This window comes from Notolepis coatsorum (assembly GCF_963971535.1).
Source record: "Notolepis coatsorum genome assembly, chromosome: 9".
Classification (NCBI taxonomy): domain Eukaryota; kingdom Metazoa; phylum Chordata; class Actinopteri; order Aulopiformes; family Paralepididae; genus Notolepis; species Notolepis coatsorum.
Window position 1 is genome coordinate 85532027 of NC_140173.1, and position 16959 is coordinate 85548985.

General features: G+C 39.5%; 1 protein-coding gene across 1 annotated transcript; it reads left to right on the top strand.

The window, feature by feature from the left end:
- Positions 1-311: 311 nt before the first annotated feature.
- Positions 312-9114, top strand: LOC311234224 (high choriolytic enzyme 1-like; the record flags this gene model as incomplete). Its single annotated transcript, XM_084321349.1, has 7 exons — positions 312-383; positions 826-862; positions 1069-1221; positions 2642-2759; positions 3970-4148; positions 5113-5194; positions 8988-9114. The coding sequence occupies 7 exons, from the start codon at positions 312-314 to the stop codon at positions 9112-9114; spliced, it is 768 nt and encodes a 255-aa protein (XP_084177475.1).
- Between the last annotated feature and the right edge of the window lie 7845 nt (positions 9115-16959).

Below are 16959 nucleotides of genomic sequence, written 5' to 3' on the forward strand. Positions count from 1 at the left end.
TAACTCACGATAGAGACAATATAAAAATGAAAACTTAGTGGTGATGTAGCCTAGATCCGTATACAACAGACACACCTGTCCCAACAGTGTGTGTTCACACAGGGGTTCAACACATTCACATTCCACACCTGAAACGTGACTTTATTTTTTTGGTGGGAATTGGCAGCATGTTCTCAAGGCAGTGCTGTTGTTATCAGTGATGTTTGACATAACGGTAAAAGGACAGACTGTACATTGAGAGTATAAAAGGGTCTCCGTTCCGCATACAGTTACACAGTTCTTCGAACCTGTCCGCTATACACTTTGTTGACATGGCCGCCTTGAAGTTCGCCGTGGGTCTGCTGGCCCTGCTCATCATCTCTGCCTGGGCCGAGGAGGACCAGGTGAGTCGTGTCATTTGGGGTTTGATTATGCGGTGACTATTCTACATGTGTTTTTAGACCTTATAGCAGAGGCCTAACTCTGTCCATGTCTCTTCTCTTGTCCCCTCCTTCCATTTTGGCTGCGTGACTTCCGACACATTGCGTGAGTATAAACACATTTTGTTGGCATCACACATGAATCAAAATGAACAGTAGGCGAACATGCTCGCCTCCTGCTCCTGCAGTACTTTTTCAAACCCATATTACTGTCTGAATGAAGCAGTATTATTATTATTATTATTATTATTGTGATTCTAGACTAATATTTGGCTGCCTGCTAGGTTGGTGCTATACTGTTAAGACTACTGTTGCTCTGGATAAATAACAGCATTTACTAAATGCCTTGAAATGGAAATGAATGATCTGATTTCCTCCCCACAGGCCACCTGACCAGGACCTGTCCGTCTCTGAACTGCTGTGGAAGGCCAACAAGGACGTCGGTAAGAGACGGTGCTTTCTCCTTGATTAGTGGGGAAAAGCTCAAATCGTGGGGGTCGGTGTGTGAATGTGTGAGTGAACGGCTGACCGTGAGGCACAAGTTGTAAAGCGCCTTGGATGCAGAGTCCATTTACCATTTTCTGATCCATTTCTGAGAGGATGTTACCGGATATTCACATTCTCATCCTACTCCTCCCCCCCGACACAGTGCACACCGCAGACGAGCCCTACATCGAGGACGACATCGCTTACGACAGCGAGAGCGAGAGGAACGCCGACCCCTGCACATCCCGCGGCTGCATGTGGGGCAAATCCAGTGACGGAAAGGTCTACGTGCCCTACACCATCTCCAACCAGTACTGTAAGTGTCTTCTACATCTACACCATCTCCAACCAGTACTGTAAGTGTCTTCTACATCTACACCATCTATAACCAGTACTGTAAGTGTCTTCTACACCATCTCCAACCAGTACTGTAAGTGTCTTCTACACCATCTCCAACCAGTACTGTAAGTGTCTTCTACACCATCTCCAACCAGTACTGTAAGTGTCTTCTACACCATCTATAACCAGTACTGTAAGTGTCTTCTACATCTACACCATCTATAACCAGTACTGTAAGTGTCTTCTACATCTACACCATCTATAACCAGTACTGTAAGTGTCTTCTACACCATCTATAACCAGTACTGTAAGTGTCTTATACACCATCTATAACCAGTACAATCAAGTATTACACGGTTGCAAGTTCCAGTTGTAATATGTTGTTTATCATTTACAGCTGCTTAATTAAATATGTATCTTTACTTAAAAGGGCAGTTCAGCCAAAACACACAAAGAAAACATAGTTTGTCCCCTTATATGGGTTGCTATCTATTCATCCAGATAGTTTGGGTGTGAATTGCCCAGGTTTGGAGATATCAGCCGTGCGGATGTCAGTCCGTCAGTCCCACTATAATGGAGCTCCATGGGTCTTTCTTTTGTGGCCCAGATAATTATCATGACACAGTTACAATATATCAAAATATCTAAATAAACCAGGGACCTCGTTGTAAACAGTCGCATTGACAATTACGCACCTCGATAGAAAGCACGGGGTCTGTGGATTACAGTCCGTCATGACTTCTGGAAATGGGATTATTTTGGGGTGCTTTGAGCGCCACAAAATAAGGCCCACTGAGCCCCATCACATCGTGAATCTTTTACGGGCGAGATTCTCCTCTTGCGGTTTCTGAGCTGTGGACACTTTAGCAAAGGTGGGAGACAAGAATCAAACAAAACAAAAAAAGAAAAGTACAAATACAATACGGTTTAAGCAGCTTCTTTTTATGGTTAAGCCAATTTTTTTTGTTTTTGCTTCATGAATCGGAAACACTGCATTCATACAATACAATACAATAAAATACCTTTGCCTTGGTGATATCAGTGTAGAGACATGACAATAACTTTGAGTTTGACAGTGCGTGATGTTTTGTTTTCCCCCTAGAGCTGTGTGCTTAACAGGACGGCACACTGATTATTTTAATGATAATAATGATTATAACAGGCTACTCCATATACTAGCAATTTATTATATCATTTCCACATAGCTGCAACACAGTATACACTCAGATGGGCACATGTACAGTAGCCTACAGTATATTATTATTATTATAGCTTTTTCAGTTTTTTTCTGTCTATTCTATTATCTCTGAGCTCAGCACACAGTAAATTCCAATGGTATGTATTTTAGGCGGTTAGGAGGTTAAGAGGTTAACCAAATGTTCTCTGTCTGCTTCCAGCTTCCAGAGAGCGCAGCATCATCGAGCGCGGTCTGGAGTCCTTCTCCTCCTTCTCCTGCATCCGTCTGGTGAGACGCTCCAACCAGAGAGACTACATTAATATCCAGAACCTCGGGGGGTAAGAACTGGAGTGTGTGTGTGTGTGTGTGTGTGTGTGTGTGTGTGTGTGTGTGTGTGTGTGTGTGTGTGTGTGTGTGTGTGTGTGTGTGTGTGTGTGTGTGTGTGTGTGTGTGTGTGTGTGTGTGTGTGTGTGTGTGTGTGTGTGTGTGTGTGTGTGTGTGTGTGTGTGTGTGTGTGTGTGTGTGTGTGTGTGTGTGTGTGTGTGTGTGTGTGTTTGAAGTCTATAAAGTCAGTAGTCCTAGTTACACATACAGTACACAGAGGGCTAGATCCACAAAGAATGGATTGCACGGTGCTTATTGCACCCTTACTTACAATTCATTATGAATTGAAAATGGGGGACCCTGATGTAAACAAGATGAAAGTCTTTCTCTGGTCTGCATCCCCTTAACAATTGTGTGTATTGAGCCGTACTGTATTGTACGCATTCTGCAATCTGTTAATACAATTTTCATTCAATCAATCACCTGCACAGTGATTGGTGACCAAATATTTTCACCCATAAAACATCACCAGGGCGGCTGGGTGGCGCAGCGGACAAGGCGCTCGTCACCTACGCAAGAGACACTGGTATCGAATCCAGCTGTCAGCGTTGCTTCCGGCTTGGCCGGCCGTCATACTGGCTCGATTGGCAGAGTCAGCGTGAGGGAAGCCGGTGGGTGGGTCTGGGTCTTTGGACAGCGACTCCTACAGTTCGGTCGGGGCGCCTGCACAGTGAGGGAAGGATCTAAGAGAGGTAGTGTGACCTTCCACACGTTACACTCTCTCAGTGAGAGTCTGCGCTGCCAGGTGAAAAGAAGCGGTGGGCTGGGTACACATGTGTCGGAGGAATCATGTGATAGTCTCCACCCTCCCGGACCGATGGTAGGGGGTAGAGTGCACAACGACCAGGAAGGGGATTGGGAATTGGCATAACGACTAACATTGGGGGGGAGAAAAACGAAAAAAAAGGAGAAAAAAAAGATACCACAACAACAATAATAATAATAATAATAATAATAATAATAATAATAATAATAATAATAATAATAATAATAATAATAATAATAATAATAATAATAATAATAATAATAATAATAATAATAACTTTAACTTTAATACATAGATTCCAACACGTTATATCTCTAGTTTTGGAACAAAGGTCAGGGGGAAAAAACATTACATTTCAAACATCACCGCAATCACCTTTTTCCCGTCATCATCGCCAGATGCTACTCCTACATTGGTCGCCTTGGCAACGCCCAGACCGTGTCCCTGAGTCGCCAGGGCTGCCTGTACCACAACACCGTTCAGCACGAGCTGCTCCACGCCCTGGGCTTCAACCACGAGCAGACCCGCTCCGACCGGGACCAGCACATCCGGGTCCTGCTGCAGAACGTCGAGACCAGTCAGTCCCCCTCGTCTTCTTCACACTTCGTGCACAAGACGACCTCGTCTTCACGCTTCATGCTAAACAGTGGGGTGGCTTAGCTGAAGAATTGTGCACTTTGTGATAAAAGTGTCAAACTTGGTACACATGTAGCTTCATATGTTTAGAATAAATCTGGATATTTGGCCACTGCAAATCCACCCCCCTACTGGCCATGGTAGGCATCAACGTTAATAGATCACTTTTAGGGCCCCCCCCCCCCCCCCTAAATTTCATACCAGCCATTACGGACAGAGGATAATGTTACCTTTCCAGATATACCAATATTATTATTCTAGTCCAAATAGAACCAGAGATATGCCATTTTACATATTGAATGTCACCAATGCATGTTGAAAAAACTAAAAACTAAGAGATTCAATATGTAAAATGGCATATCTCATACAATAACAATAACATTGGTATCACTGGAAAGGTAACATTCTCCTCTGTCTTCGTTCATAATGGCTGATAACGATCCATAATCAATTAGCGATCATATCGGCCCTGCACATAAGCATTTTACATATCTGTAGATACTATATCTATATATGGTCATATCCCTTACCTACTCTACTAGTTCTGCTGCTGACCAGTGTGATTACTACCATACTGTCTTTATACCTGTATCTGTATCACTGTACATATTATACTACAACTCTGTACATATCTCTGATCAGCACTATTTAATCACCTGTACTTTGTATATTTCTATTGCACTTTACTGCTACATTTGCACTCTCTTTTAGTTGTACTGTACTGTGCTGTATAATAATAACAATACATTTTAATCAACTATAATCTAAACCCTAGGTGTGATATGAAACAGCACACCTTTCAGTTGACATGCTCAAACATTTCAGTAATAATTATGTGGAATTTACTTAATATTAGCTTTTTCCACTTACTGTATGTTTTTGTCTAATAATGTTTCCTCATGCAGGCATGCAGCACAACTTCCATAAGGTCAACACCCTGAACCAGGGAACCCCCTACGACTACAACTCAGTCATGCAGTACCACAGGTAACCACACGTCTGTAACCCACTACACTACAACTCAGTCATGCAGTACCACAGGTAACCACACGTCTGTAAGCCCCTCCTCACCTCTCTCTCCACTGAGCAGCAAATGAACCTGCATCATAATGTAACTAATGGACACCTAACTCAATTCATAATAAAGTCGACTATAAATGAATGGTGAATAAATTGATATTACATCCCCCCAAATGAATGGCATCCGGTGAATAAAGAGTTTTTGATTCTGACGGACACAACGTCGAATCAACAACGTAAATAATTATATAATAGAATATACCCGTAATATTATGATACGTAAGGGATAATGTATGGCTACGAGGTCATTGTCGCAAAATAATTGACCTACACTGAGTTTAAAATACCGAGGCGCCGCGCCGAGGTGTTTTAAACGTAGTGAAGGTCAATTATTTTGCGACAATGACCGAGTAGGCTATACATTATCCCGCTTATTACATGGCTAACTTACTAACAATATACCTAATTCATTTGACAAATCGCAGTTGTTCTGTGGCTCTGTCAGCCCAAATAAAGTGATTATTATTATCGCGGGCAGCAGTGTTCGAATTATGAGGGGGCCAATGGGGGCTCAGCCCCCATAGCTAGAGTCTGAGCCCCCATAGTCAAGACCCCCTGTGGGGGTCTCTCAAAAAAATTATATAATCTTTTTTTTTTTTTTTTTTTTTTATGTACAAATGAGTATTATTTATGTTACCTAAATAAATTGTTAATAGATCATATTTTTCTTTTCAGTTTTTAAAATAACCGAGTAATTAATGTTGTGGAATAGGCTGCATTTCACCTCCAAGCCGCTATGCGTCGCCCATGAGTGTCGCCCATAAGTTTAACGCTACTCCAACCTAGTGAAGAAGAAGCAGCAAGCAGCTGCTGTAAACAGAAAGCTGCCGGTCCGTGTCCTGCAACTGAAAACATAAACACTAAACAGTACGCCACATACCGCCAAAAAAAAGGCTCAACCCGCCGCAAGGCTGTACAGCTTTGGTTTTATAAAAAGGCCAAAGACTGACGCTGTTAGTGCAGCAGCTAGCAGCGCTATACTGTCACTGAAGTTGACACTGCTAGTGCTAGTACTAGTGTTAGCTCTGCTGCTCCTGTGCGCAGTGCACCTGTTATTGTTACCGCGCCGGTTGCCACTGCCAGACCCGAGTCTCCACCACTAGACCTGGACTGCGCTGCTACTCAACCACCACAATGCTGGGGTCCGAGTCAGTGGAACTTTTGGAAAAATAAATATAGCTGGTTATTTGCCAAGGAGGGATGCATTGGCTGCCTTCCATGTAAAAACGCCAAGACATTGTTAAATAAATCATTTGGAGCCCATTTGGCAGAGCAGTGGATGAATGGGACTGTGACTAGCTCTCAGAGCAAGAAGTTGAGGAAGAAAATATACTTGCAGTGATAGCATTGCTCATAAGCAAGCTATAGAAATAGAAAGTCAAAACCAGAAGGAAGTGCTTCCAAAGAAAGTTAGCAAAATCACATCTGCTTTGCTCAAGGAGACAGCCAGTTCATTCAGGGCAGCATATACTGTCGCTAAATAAAGGTTGCCGTTCACCAAACTGAACCCCCTTATGACACTTAATGAGTTGAACGGTGCGACAGTCGGGCCAGCTCACCGATCCCATCATTCTTGTGCACAGATCATAGAGCACATTGCCACAGAGATGAAAAAAAAACATTATTTATTTAGATTTATACAAGTATTTATTTTATGTTAATTTTATTATCAGATGATAATGTTACACTGTATCCTGATAAATGCTGCTGTTGTGCCATACAACTATTTATTTTCCATTCGATTATTTTGTTAGTTTTTGATTTATAAGTGCAGAGACAAATAAATGTTAATTCAAGTTCATAAATGTTGTCTAATTTTTCAAATTAAATTGTTGTATTTTATCAGATGCAAAATGCAAATAAGTAAATATGGCATTATATATCAGAGGTGAGTAAGAAAATGAACAAATATTGATGGTTAAGAATGAGACTGAATAATGACATCACACAATAGTCTAATGATTAGACTGTTGTGTGATGTCATTATTACTTAGTAGACTAATCCTAATGAGATATTCCTCTAAATATGACTTCAAAAACAGCCACAATTTCAGGAAAAAAATAGTAAAAAAAAAAATTCAGGGGGCCCCCATAGCTCTCAGGTGATAATTCAAACCCTGGCGGGCAGCCTCTGTTCTGGGCTGGCTCCGCTGTCAGTGCAGCCGCGGCAGGTGTTCTCTGATTTGCTGCACTGATGTGGGACATTATCCCGCTTATTACATGGCTAACTTACTAACAATATACCTAATTCATTTTACATCGACTCGCAACACTGGTTCAATCTGGCTGCGTTCTGGCTCCGCTCGTCGCTCCGCCCCCTGTCATCGCCGGCAGCAGAACACCAGCAGTGTCTAATTGCACTGAAACAGTGTGTGTCAGTGGGCTTGATTGCGAACAGCTGCGCACTGCGGTCATTATTGAAAAAACAGCGGTCATTATTGAAAAATAATGACCGCTGTCGGGGGGCTATTGAACAATCACAAGCAAGCATTTCGGCGAATGTGAAAACGCCATGTAATAAAATAGTATAATACTCCATGATTGTTTACTGTTACTTCAACGTCACAAACAGAAACACTTCATTCACAAATTAAATGAATGTAATGTAATTGGTCCTGCTGACCGTGAGCCCAGAGACATCCTGTATAGACAGAGTGACAGGGTTCTACGGTCGGCTACGACAGACACACTCGGTGCACGACACAACAGGACGTCCCATAGAGTCCCCCGGGACATTAACACAGACCAGAGACAGGAATGCGTTTAGTTCCATGTGCGTCACTATTAGCCGCGTGGCATAATCCCCCTGGCCGCTTCTCCTGCTGATGACAAAGCGTTCCACAGCGCCCCTAATAGCTCGTCTGAATAAACACACATATCTTGCCTCCATTCATTCCAATTCAATCAGGAGAGACTGGGTTACTCATTTGAAATTCAAGAAGTAAATTCAAACAGTCCAGAAGAGAGTTAATTAATAAACCGCACTAATTGGAGCAGAGATTCTTTTTTTTTATGAAAAAATAAATCTAAGTTATCCTTCCCAGTTGAACTCCTGGTATCAATGGCTTGCAATGCTTCTAATACAACACAGGGGGGGGGGGGGGGGGTGATTAAAGGGACATTTGGGGGCATGATACACTGAACAAATACTATTATCGTTCTAATCTTAGAACAAAAACAAGACAATTTAACCTTTGCACTGAAGAACCATATAAGTCCCTTTTGAATTATTTGGACAGCCTTTGTATCTGCAGTTGTGAAGTTAATCGACATCACTTGGAATGTGAATGTGTTATATCACAAGGTACTATTCAACCTCTACTGTCTTTAACTATAAATTAACACAACATTCTAACTTACCATCTTTAGATAATAAAGTACTCAAGCTCTACTGTCCTTAACTATGAATGAACACAACACTCTCACTCTTACACTTACCGTCTTTGGATAATATAGTTTGAAAACATTGTTCCTCTGAAAACTTCAAATGGACGTATACGGTTTTTAGTCTGAGGTGCTCAATTCATATCGGCACAAAGAAACATAAAGACAGCAGCTATCTGCGATGAGTGAGTGACATTGTGTCAACGCTTCGGCTAAACTGAACCTCCCCGAAGTTTAAACTGACTCGATGATTGTTGTGAGCAAAGGTATAGTCTTCCAGATTGAACTGATTGTTGGTCCGTGTGATAATATCCAGGTACGCCTTCTCCAAGAACAACCAGCCCACCATGGTGCCCATCCCCAACCAGAACGTGGAGATCGGCAAGGCCACACAGATGAGTCAGAATGACATCAGCAGACTCAACAGACTGTACAAGTGCTAAACGCTCAAGTAAGTTCAGCGGCTAGTGGTCCTTCAATTTAAACACTACAATCTGGAACTTTTCATCTCTAATGGTCTTACCCCTCATTTGCAATGCCGACGAGATTATGAAGTAAGTTCAAACAGTTCAGAATAACATACAAGGGAAAAGATATTTGCATAAATAGGACAAAACAAAGTGAAATATGAATGTATTAATTTCTAATTGAGTTAGTTGTCAATTGCTGATTGACTTGATTGTTAAACACTACAATCTGGAACTGTTCACCCTCTAAAACATGAATCTGGAAGCAATAACCGAGCACACTGGTATTTTCGCTACTTCACTTTTTATGAAGGAATACTTTTAACCAACGTTTGGGTCGACAGACCAGCAGTGGTGTTTGGCATCCTATGTATAGCTCTCAGTCCCAGGACTTCATACAGTTGTGCACCGTTGTGCTAATGGGGAGGCTACTCCCTTTCACTTGTCAACGTCCATCACAGTAAATAACAGTAACATCTCAAATGTGGACATTCACATGTGTATCTCGAATGGTTTGAACAGGATATAGGCTTTTTATAACTTCCTTAGCCAGTTATAACTGAAAACAGGTGTTTTACTACCATGTTAACTAAATGTGCTCATTGGCCTCTACTATCCTGTACATTGGGATGGGAGAAAATATAGAAAATGGGAGAAAAAGTGGATAAAGAAAAAAAAAAAATATTGTTTCCAGTCTAGTTCCAGATTAGGGTGTTCCACGGTCACCTGTAAATAATAACATACAGTAAAAAGTGAAAATAGTAATTTTTTCCCCACAATAAAGTCATTATCGCTTTGTCTCCCAGTTTCAAACCACTCCTATAACACTGAGCCAGTCTGAGCTGCATTGGATGGTTTGATAAAGAATAAACAAGTTACACCAGAGTTGTCCTTTCAAAAAACATTGAAAGAGTTTCACTCAAGTTTAAAAACAACACTGCCTTGGTTTCCTTACCTTGAAAGTGCTCTAAAGGAAACCATTTGAGCACAGCAAGCCAAATATGTAATTTATAATATGTTCTTTAGCCTGAGAGGTTTAGCTGTAACCATTTCTATCTCTGTCTCCAAACAGGTGGCCGACACAGCAGCTTGGAATACGGAGCTCATTCAGAATGAATAACAACCCTATTGGTGAAGATTCCCACTACCTCACTTTTCATCTAGTTTAAGAACTTGTCATCAATAAACTCATCTATATGCATTCAAGTCGTGTTCCTTGCTTGTTCACACTCACACATTTACATTGGGTTTACCTGTTTAGGTCCATCAGCTCATACATTGAAAACGGATATACCTGTATAAGGATGTGATTATATATATTTGTATTATTAATTATTATTATAATTATTGTTATTATAATTTTTATAATGATTTGTTTTAATATTATGGACAATGGGCTTCATGAGCTAAACCGGTATGATACAACAGTCCGAGTTGGCTCTGGCCAGGTTGTAAAGACAATGGAGACGTTCGCTATGTGCCAGACAGGCCACAGCACGGCTAAACGCTGGCCAGTGGAGGCAGGGCATTCTTAGTCAGGTGCATTCTTAGTCAGGTGCATTATCAACAGTGTTGGGTAAGTTACTTTTAAAAAGTAACTAGTTAAAGTTACTAGTTACTTCTTCCAAAAAGTAACTAAATTACTTACTCAGTTACTATTTATAAAAGTAACTAGTTACTTCAGAAAGTAACTATTGCGTTACTTTAAAGTATTTTTTTTTACCTAAACAACATACACAAATCTAAACTATTTTAATGTTGCTGTCGGACAAAGTGAGACTAGCCTCCAATAAAATGCCATGTATGTAGATATTATTATAATTGTAAAGTCAACTCTTGCTTTCCACTCCAAAAGGACATAAGGAAACAACTCCAAGTTCCAACTCCAAGTACATTTTATTTTCAACTTTTCAACAGTTTCAGTTGCAGTTGATTCTTGACTGGTTGGTTCTTCATATTAGGTTGAAAACCTTCGAAAACAAAGAAAAAGGTTTTAACAATGCAATAAACATAAACAATAAACAACAATAACCATCTTTTCAAACCAATAAGTTCTTTTTAAACATGGTTGATTTTAAACATTAAATATATATTTTAAATAATCAAACGTCTTTTAACGATAGTGTTTACACAATGAATGCCAAAATGTAAAGTATTAAATTACCTTATAAAGTCGACATTTTAACACAGTCTTAAATTAACTCATAAAGTCGACATTTTAACCCAATTATTAAAGTCATTTTCAATTAATCATTTCTGAATTGTAACCTTTAATAAATGATTCAAGTTAGTAAACATTTGATTCAAGTCAAGTAAACATTTGGTATTTTAAATTGAATAAGTGAAGAAATATAGCTAAACTTTAAGCTTGTAGATCAGCTCTGATTGAACAAGGCATTTTAAACCTTTAAACATGAGTTGTCGACCTTTTTAGTAGTCTTTCAAATTCTTAAATCATTTTAACATTTCTAACTTGGTCTTAATTTGTAAATAGATACTTTTAAACATAAATGAAAACCAACTCTCAAGCAAGTGAATGTGTAGACTGAAACAGTTGGAGCTACTAAACACACAATTGAATTAGCCTGATTTTAACCACATTTAAGCAGAAGTATAAATAAACAGTAGAATAAGTAGAACATAACCGACCATTGGCGTCTTTGGGGGTAGAGCTCCTTGGGTCGACCTTCAGCTTGCTTTGTTTGTTTGTTCTGTGAGTGTCTCCACCACCAGACAGCTGTTCAATCAGCCAACGGCAGCCATCTTGCAGCTGATGCACTCTGGGAGATGTAGTTGGTAGTTGTCTGAGGTGTCTTGACATGCTCCACTCATGAGTTTTACCTCAACAATAATTACTATGTTTATATAGTGGATCATACAAATACAATAGATGTTTTGGAACTTTTGATATCATGTATTGCCCCTCACCAGGCCACAACTGGGCAACATTCAATTATGCTTGTTAAGCACTATACCAAAAATAAATAACAAATATATACTGATTGATTGAACATTTTAATGAACAGATTGCAGAATGGGTACAGCAGTACGGCTCAATACACACAATTGTTAAGGGGATGCAGACCAGAGAAAGACTTTCGTCTTGTTTACATCAGGGTCCCCGATTTTCAATTCATGACATTTATGACATAGACAACATACAGATATAAGAATCTAATCTAATCATCTAAACAAATCATGACATTTAAGACATGCATGACAGATATATATATAGATTAATATATAGATTAATCTAGATTAAAAAAATTAATCTATGCCCACCTCTAATATATATATATATATATTAGAGGTGGGCATAGATACATTTTTTTAATCTAGATTAATCTATCTGTAATCCTGGATTTAATTTAGATTAATCTAGATTAAAATAGCTAAAAAAAAAAAAAAAAAAAACCTGCCGAAGGCATTCAAAATATGTGTGTTCTACCCAAATAATGACCAGAAGTAAGTCCTTACTTTTTCTTTCCTCCTTATGTTTCTCAGGCCAGGTGGCCCATTACACCATGAGCCCATCTCCCGTTTCCAAAATGCATTACAGACTGTTTGAAAAATCTATTTTGCTATGATAATTGGTAATGAAATATCAAAATAATGTTCAATAAGATGTACTTGTGTTTAATAAGTTGTTTTATTCAGAAGTTATCACAAATAAATAATATTACCAGTACAGTACAGTATCTAGCACTCTCAGGAGCAAAACAGAATCATTTCAAACTTGAACTATGTGACATGGCTTGAATCAACTGCTCCAGTGGAGTTGCTCAGTGGCCAATGGTGTCAACTGTGGTTGTACTGGGCAGCTCCCAGGAGTGAATGGAACTGTGTGAATGTGAAGCAGGGCGTTCCTGAAAAAGAGCATCTGTGCTCAGCGAACCTACCCTGGGTAAATAAAGGTAAAAAAAAATGCAAACAAAAAAACAATTTTTTTTTTTTTTTTTTTTTTTATTAATGCGTTAATTATATTATCGCGCGATACTAGTATAGCGTTAACGCAGCACGTTAACGCCGTTAACGGCCCAGCTCTAATATATATATATATCTCTGACTCTGAGCACCTGAAGACTGTGCTATTAAACCAGGAAGTGCAACACTATGTCAGCAGAGTAGAGCCTCCACTACTGCAGTGCAACAGACAACTAACACAAGAGTGAACAAAAAAACATAGATACCCAATGCCATTTGGCCAGGGATGTTACCTGAAAACCATCTTCAGATAAAACAAGCCAATCAGAAGTATTACCCTTTGTGATGTCATACCAAGAAAATGTATTATAAAAATACTAACCACCTCTTTACTAGTACCCTACAACTAGTGCTACTATTATTATACTACTGCCTATCTTGCTAATATGTCTATACTACTATGCACTGAATTTTATTTGACAAGCAATGCCCACTGACCCTTAGCTGCCGGAGATGTACCCCTCCTGGTGACATGTTCACAATCCTCAGATAAATAACAAAATTGTAATTGTAATACCAACGACACACACAGAGGCCTGTGTGAATACGCAATAGTGATTGGTGTGCATTATTTCTACACATACCGGCAATTCAATGTTCTCCTAAATCAGGGGTCGGAAACCTGCGGCTCCGGAGCCGCATGTGGCTCTTTAGCCAATCAGATGCGGCTCCCTGAAAAAAATAATAATAAAATGTTTTAACTTTTCTTTTTTATCTCTTATTTTGGAGATCAATGTCATACTGTGACACTGAAATGAACAAATATTTCATCAACTAAAATATTTCATCAACTAAAATATATACGTCACACCCCGCGCCTCTCCCTGCCGTCTGCAAGTGGCTAATCTTGAGTTTCCGACCCCCCAGTAAGCTAACCATGGATACATCCAAAAAAAGGAAAGTCTGAGGAAAATAGAGGGTTTAATTCAGCGTGGACAGATTAATTTGCTTTCACGACTAACGATGCAGGCTTACCTGTAGGCATATGCCTGATATGTGGTGAGAAATTTGCGAACAACAAAACATTTTCTTTTTATTTGATAGATTTTCCACAAATAAGGGAAGCACTCAAATAGAGCTGCATAGTTCAGGGTTTTATTTCAAAGTAGGTCTACACATGGTAGTCTTTTTTCAAAGTGGACTACTTTTTATTTTATAAATGTTCCACAAATAAGGGAAGGACTCAAATATACCTGAATAGTTCAGGGTTTTATTTCAAAGTCGGTCTACAGACACCCGTGTTTTGTCTCCTCTTCTGGGTTTTATAAAGAAATAGGTCTACAGAGCCAGTCTTTTTTCTCCTCTTCATAAGAGGTAAAAACAGCAAAAAAAAGTCAAAATTTTTATTTGTGTTGCTTTATAATACCATTAATTGTGCATCCCTTGCGCTGGTGGAGCTCATTAGGCTTAGATGATGAAAGTATGGATCAAGTTCAAAATCATATAATTTTTTATTTGTAATATTTTTAAAACATTTCTTTCCCCACGATTAACATTAAGAGCCTAACCTCAATATATTAATGACAGATTACAAATAGTTCCGAATTTTAACAACTTATATTCGTGTTTGTTTGATAGTAAGTCAGTTTTTATGGAAAAGAAAAGCAGAAAAGGGCATATTTATCATATCTCTATATGTTTTAGACCCCATATTGCAGTGCGTGAAAACTGCACAAAGTCCCTGTGAATAAGAAACTGCCCTTATAAAAAAATAAGTTGACCAATTCGGTCATAAATAGCTGAGACGCTAACGTTAGTAAGCACTGATTATTGATTATTATCTCCGCGGGCGAGCACTACTCGATCTCCCGGTAGATTCTGAAGACAGCGCGCTGTCAGCTGGACCACCAGCGCACTTCCGCATACAGGGAGCTCAGCGTAGAGCCGGGACCGGGCTGCACCACCTATCAGGGGCTCGTTATTCAGCGTGTGACACACGATAGAGGGGATAGGAGCGGAGGAGGAGTGTAGTTGGTGTTGTTGCAGGCTGATCTCTCACTCGCAAACCCCCCCCCCCCCTCACGGCAGCAGTCTGCGGAACTCTGCAGCCAGCATAGCAGCATAGTCTCCGCCTCCTGCTGGCTTAGTAGCCGGCAAAGTGGGCCATAGAACAATTGCGCCACCGTGTGTTGTAATTTGTTAACAGCATCAGAGCACAAAAGCTTGATCCATCACAATGTGAAAAAAGAATGCATTTGATAATTCTATCTAGAATTGAATGAATGAGTGCAGATTAAAAAATGCATTTTAAGATGGAAGTGGATGGGATGAAACTGGACACCAGGACCTCTAGAGGTACCCTACACTAATAACTTTTTTTTAGAGCGTTTCAAATCATAATCTTTTGACATAATGAAAATATATGTAAAATGAATATATGGTCCCAATTTCATGAAATAATAATCAACACAGACACCGCTGTGCTCACACACACACACACACACATAAATTCAAGAAAGACAGAATCGGGACCAGGGATGCACAAGGGTTAAGGTACTCAGAAAGACTCAGAAGAAGCTTCTATCCCCAGGCCATCAGGCTGCTAAACGAACAATAATCACTATGCAACAACCATCAAATGCACACAGCACACACACCCACACGCGCACACTCACTCAAACAAACAACACACTGCAGCACCCACTCTCCACACTTTAGATCACACAAACACACTTACACTTTATATTTATTGATAAAGGATTTGCACTACAACTCGTACACCTACTGTGAATTGTACCTAAATTGCACCTCGTCCCATTTCTCCATTTCTGCCTTGCACTATATAGTATTGTATATTAGTACACTGCACAGTATTGTATATTGTATGGTAACTACGTCTATTCTGCATCGAACATTGTACATATGTCTAAACTGAACACTGTGACCTCATTTTTTTTACTTCTAATTTTACTATGTTATTTTATTTCATACTTATCTTGTCTTGCACAGTCTCTGGAGCGCAACAGTAAGAAGCATTTTGTATAAAAGTATTCTGTACTTCTGTATGACAACTATTAAAGAAACTTGAAACTTGAAACTAAGCCTGGTGAGAAGTTCCTCAATACTTAAGGCCATCAGTGAAATGTCATGGTCTCTGCTAGCATAGCAGCAACATGTGGACCAGTACATCATGTGCACACATGCATACTAGTACATGCACACACACATACAAACACACTCATAAAAGCTCATACAGCTCATACAATGAAAGATATACATGTATAAGAATCAAATGTTTTTAATTAAAGGTTCCATATTATGGAAAATGGGCTTCACCACATCCTTGACAGGGATGTTACCTTTTTAATAAAACAATTTTAGATTTTACCTTTATTTTAACAGGATATTCTCTTAACCTCTTCCACCCTCTTCCAAATCAAGACTGTATGACATAATGTTGTGTTTTCTTTTTTCAAATGTATCCAAGAGTAAACATCCTAACCATGTCACAACAGCAGTCATAGTGTATATTTTCAGAAATATGTTTAAATAGGTTAAAGTGTTATTAGTGAGATTTTAGTTTTTGAAATGTAATAATATTTTCGCGGAGATCCACCATTTTGAATTAATGGCCGTCGCCGAATGATGATGATTTGTAGTCATATGAGCACAGGACATCCAGAGCTCTTAATGAGCGTTGACATTTAGAAAAACTACAGTACCCAGGGACTCTTTCAAGCAAATTACTTGTGTATGAATTTCTTTTATTTCTCTTATTTCTCGGGATACAATATCACAAAACTGAACCTTATTGGCATAAATTGGAGCGCAGTTAGTGTGTCTACCTTCTGTGAACATTTAGCAAGAATAAAAAGCTGACTGTACATACAGTAGATT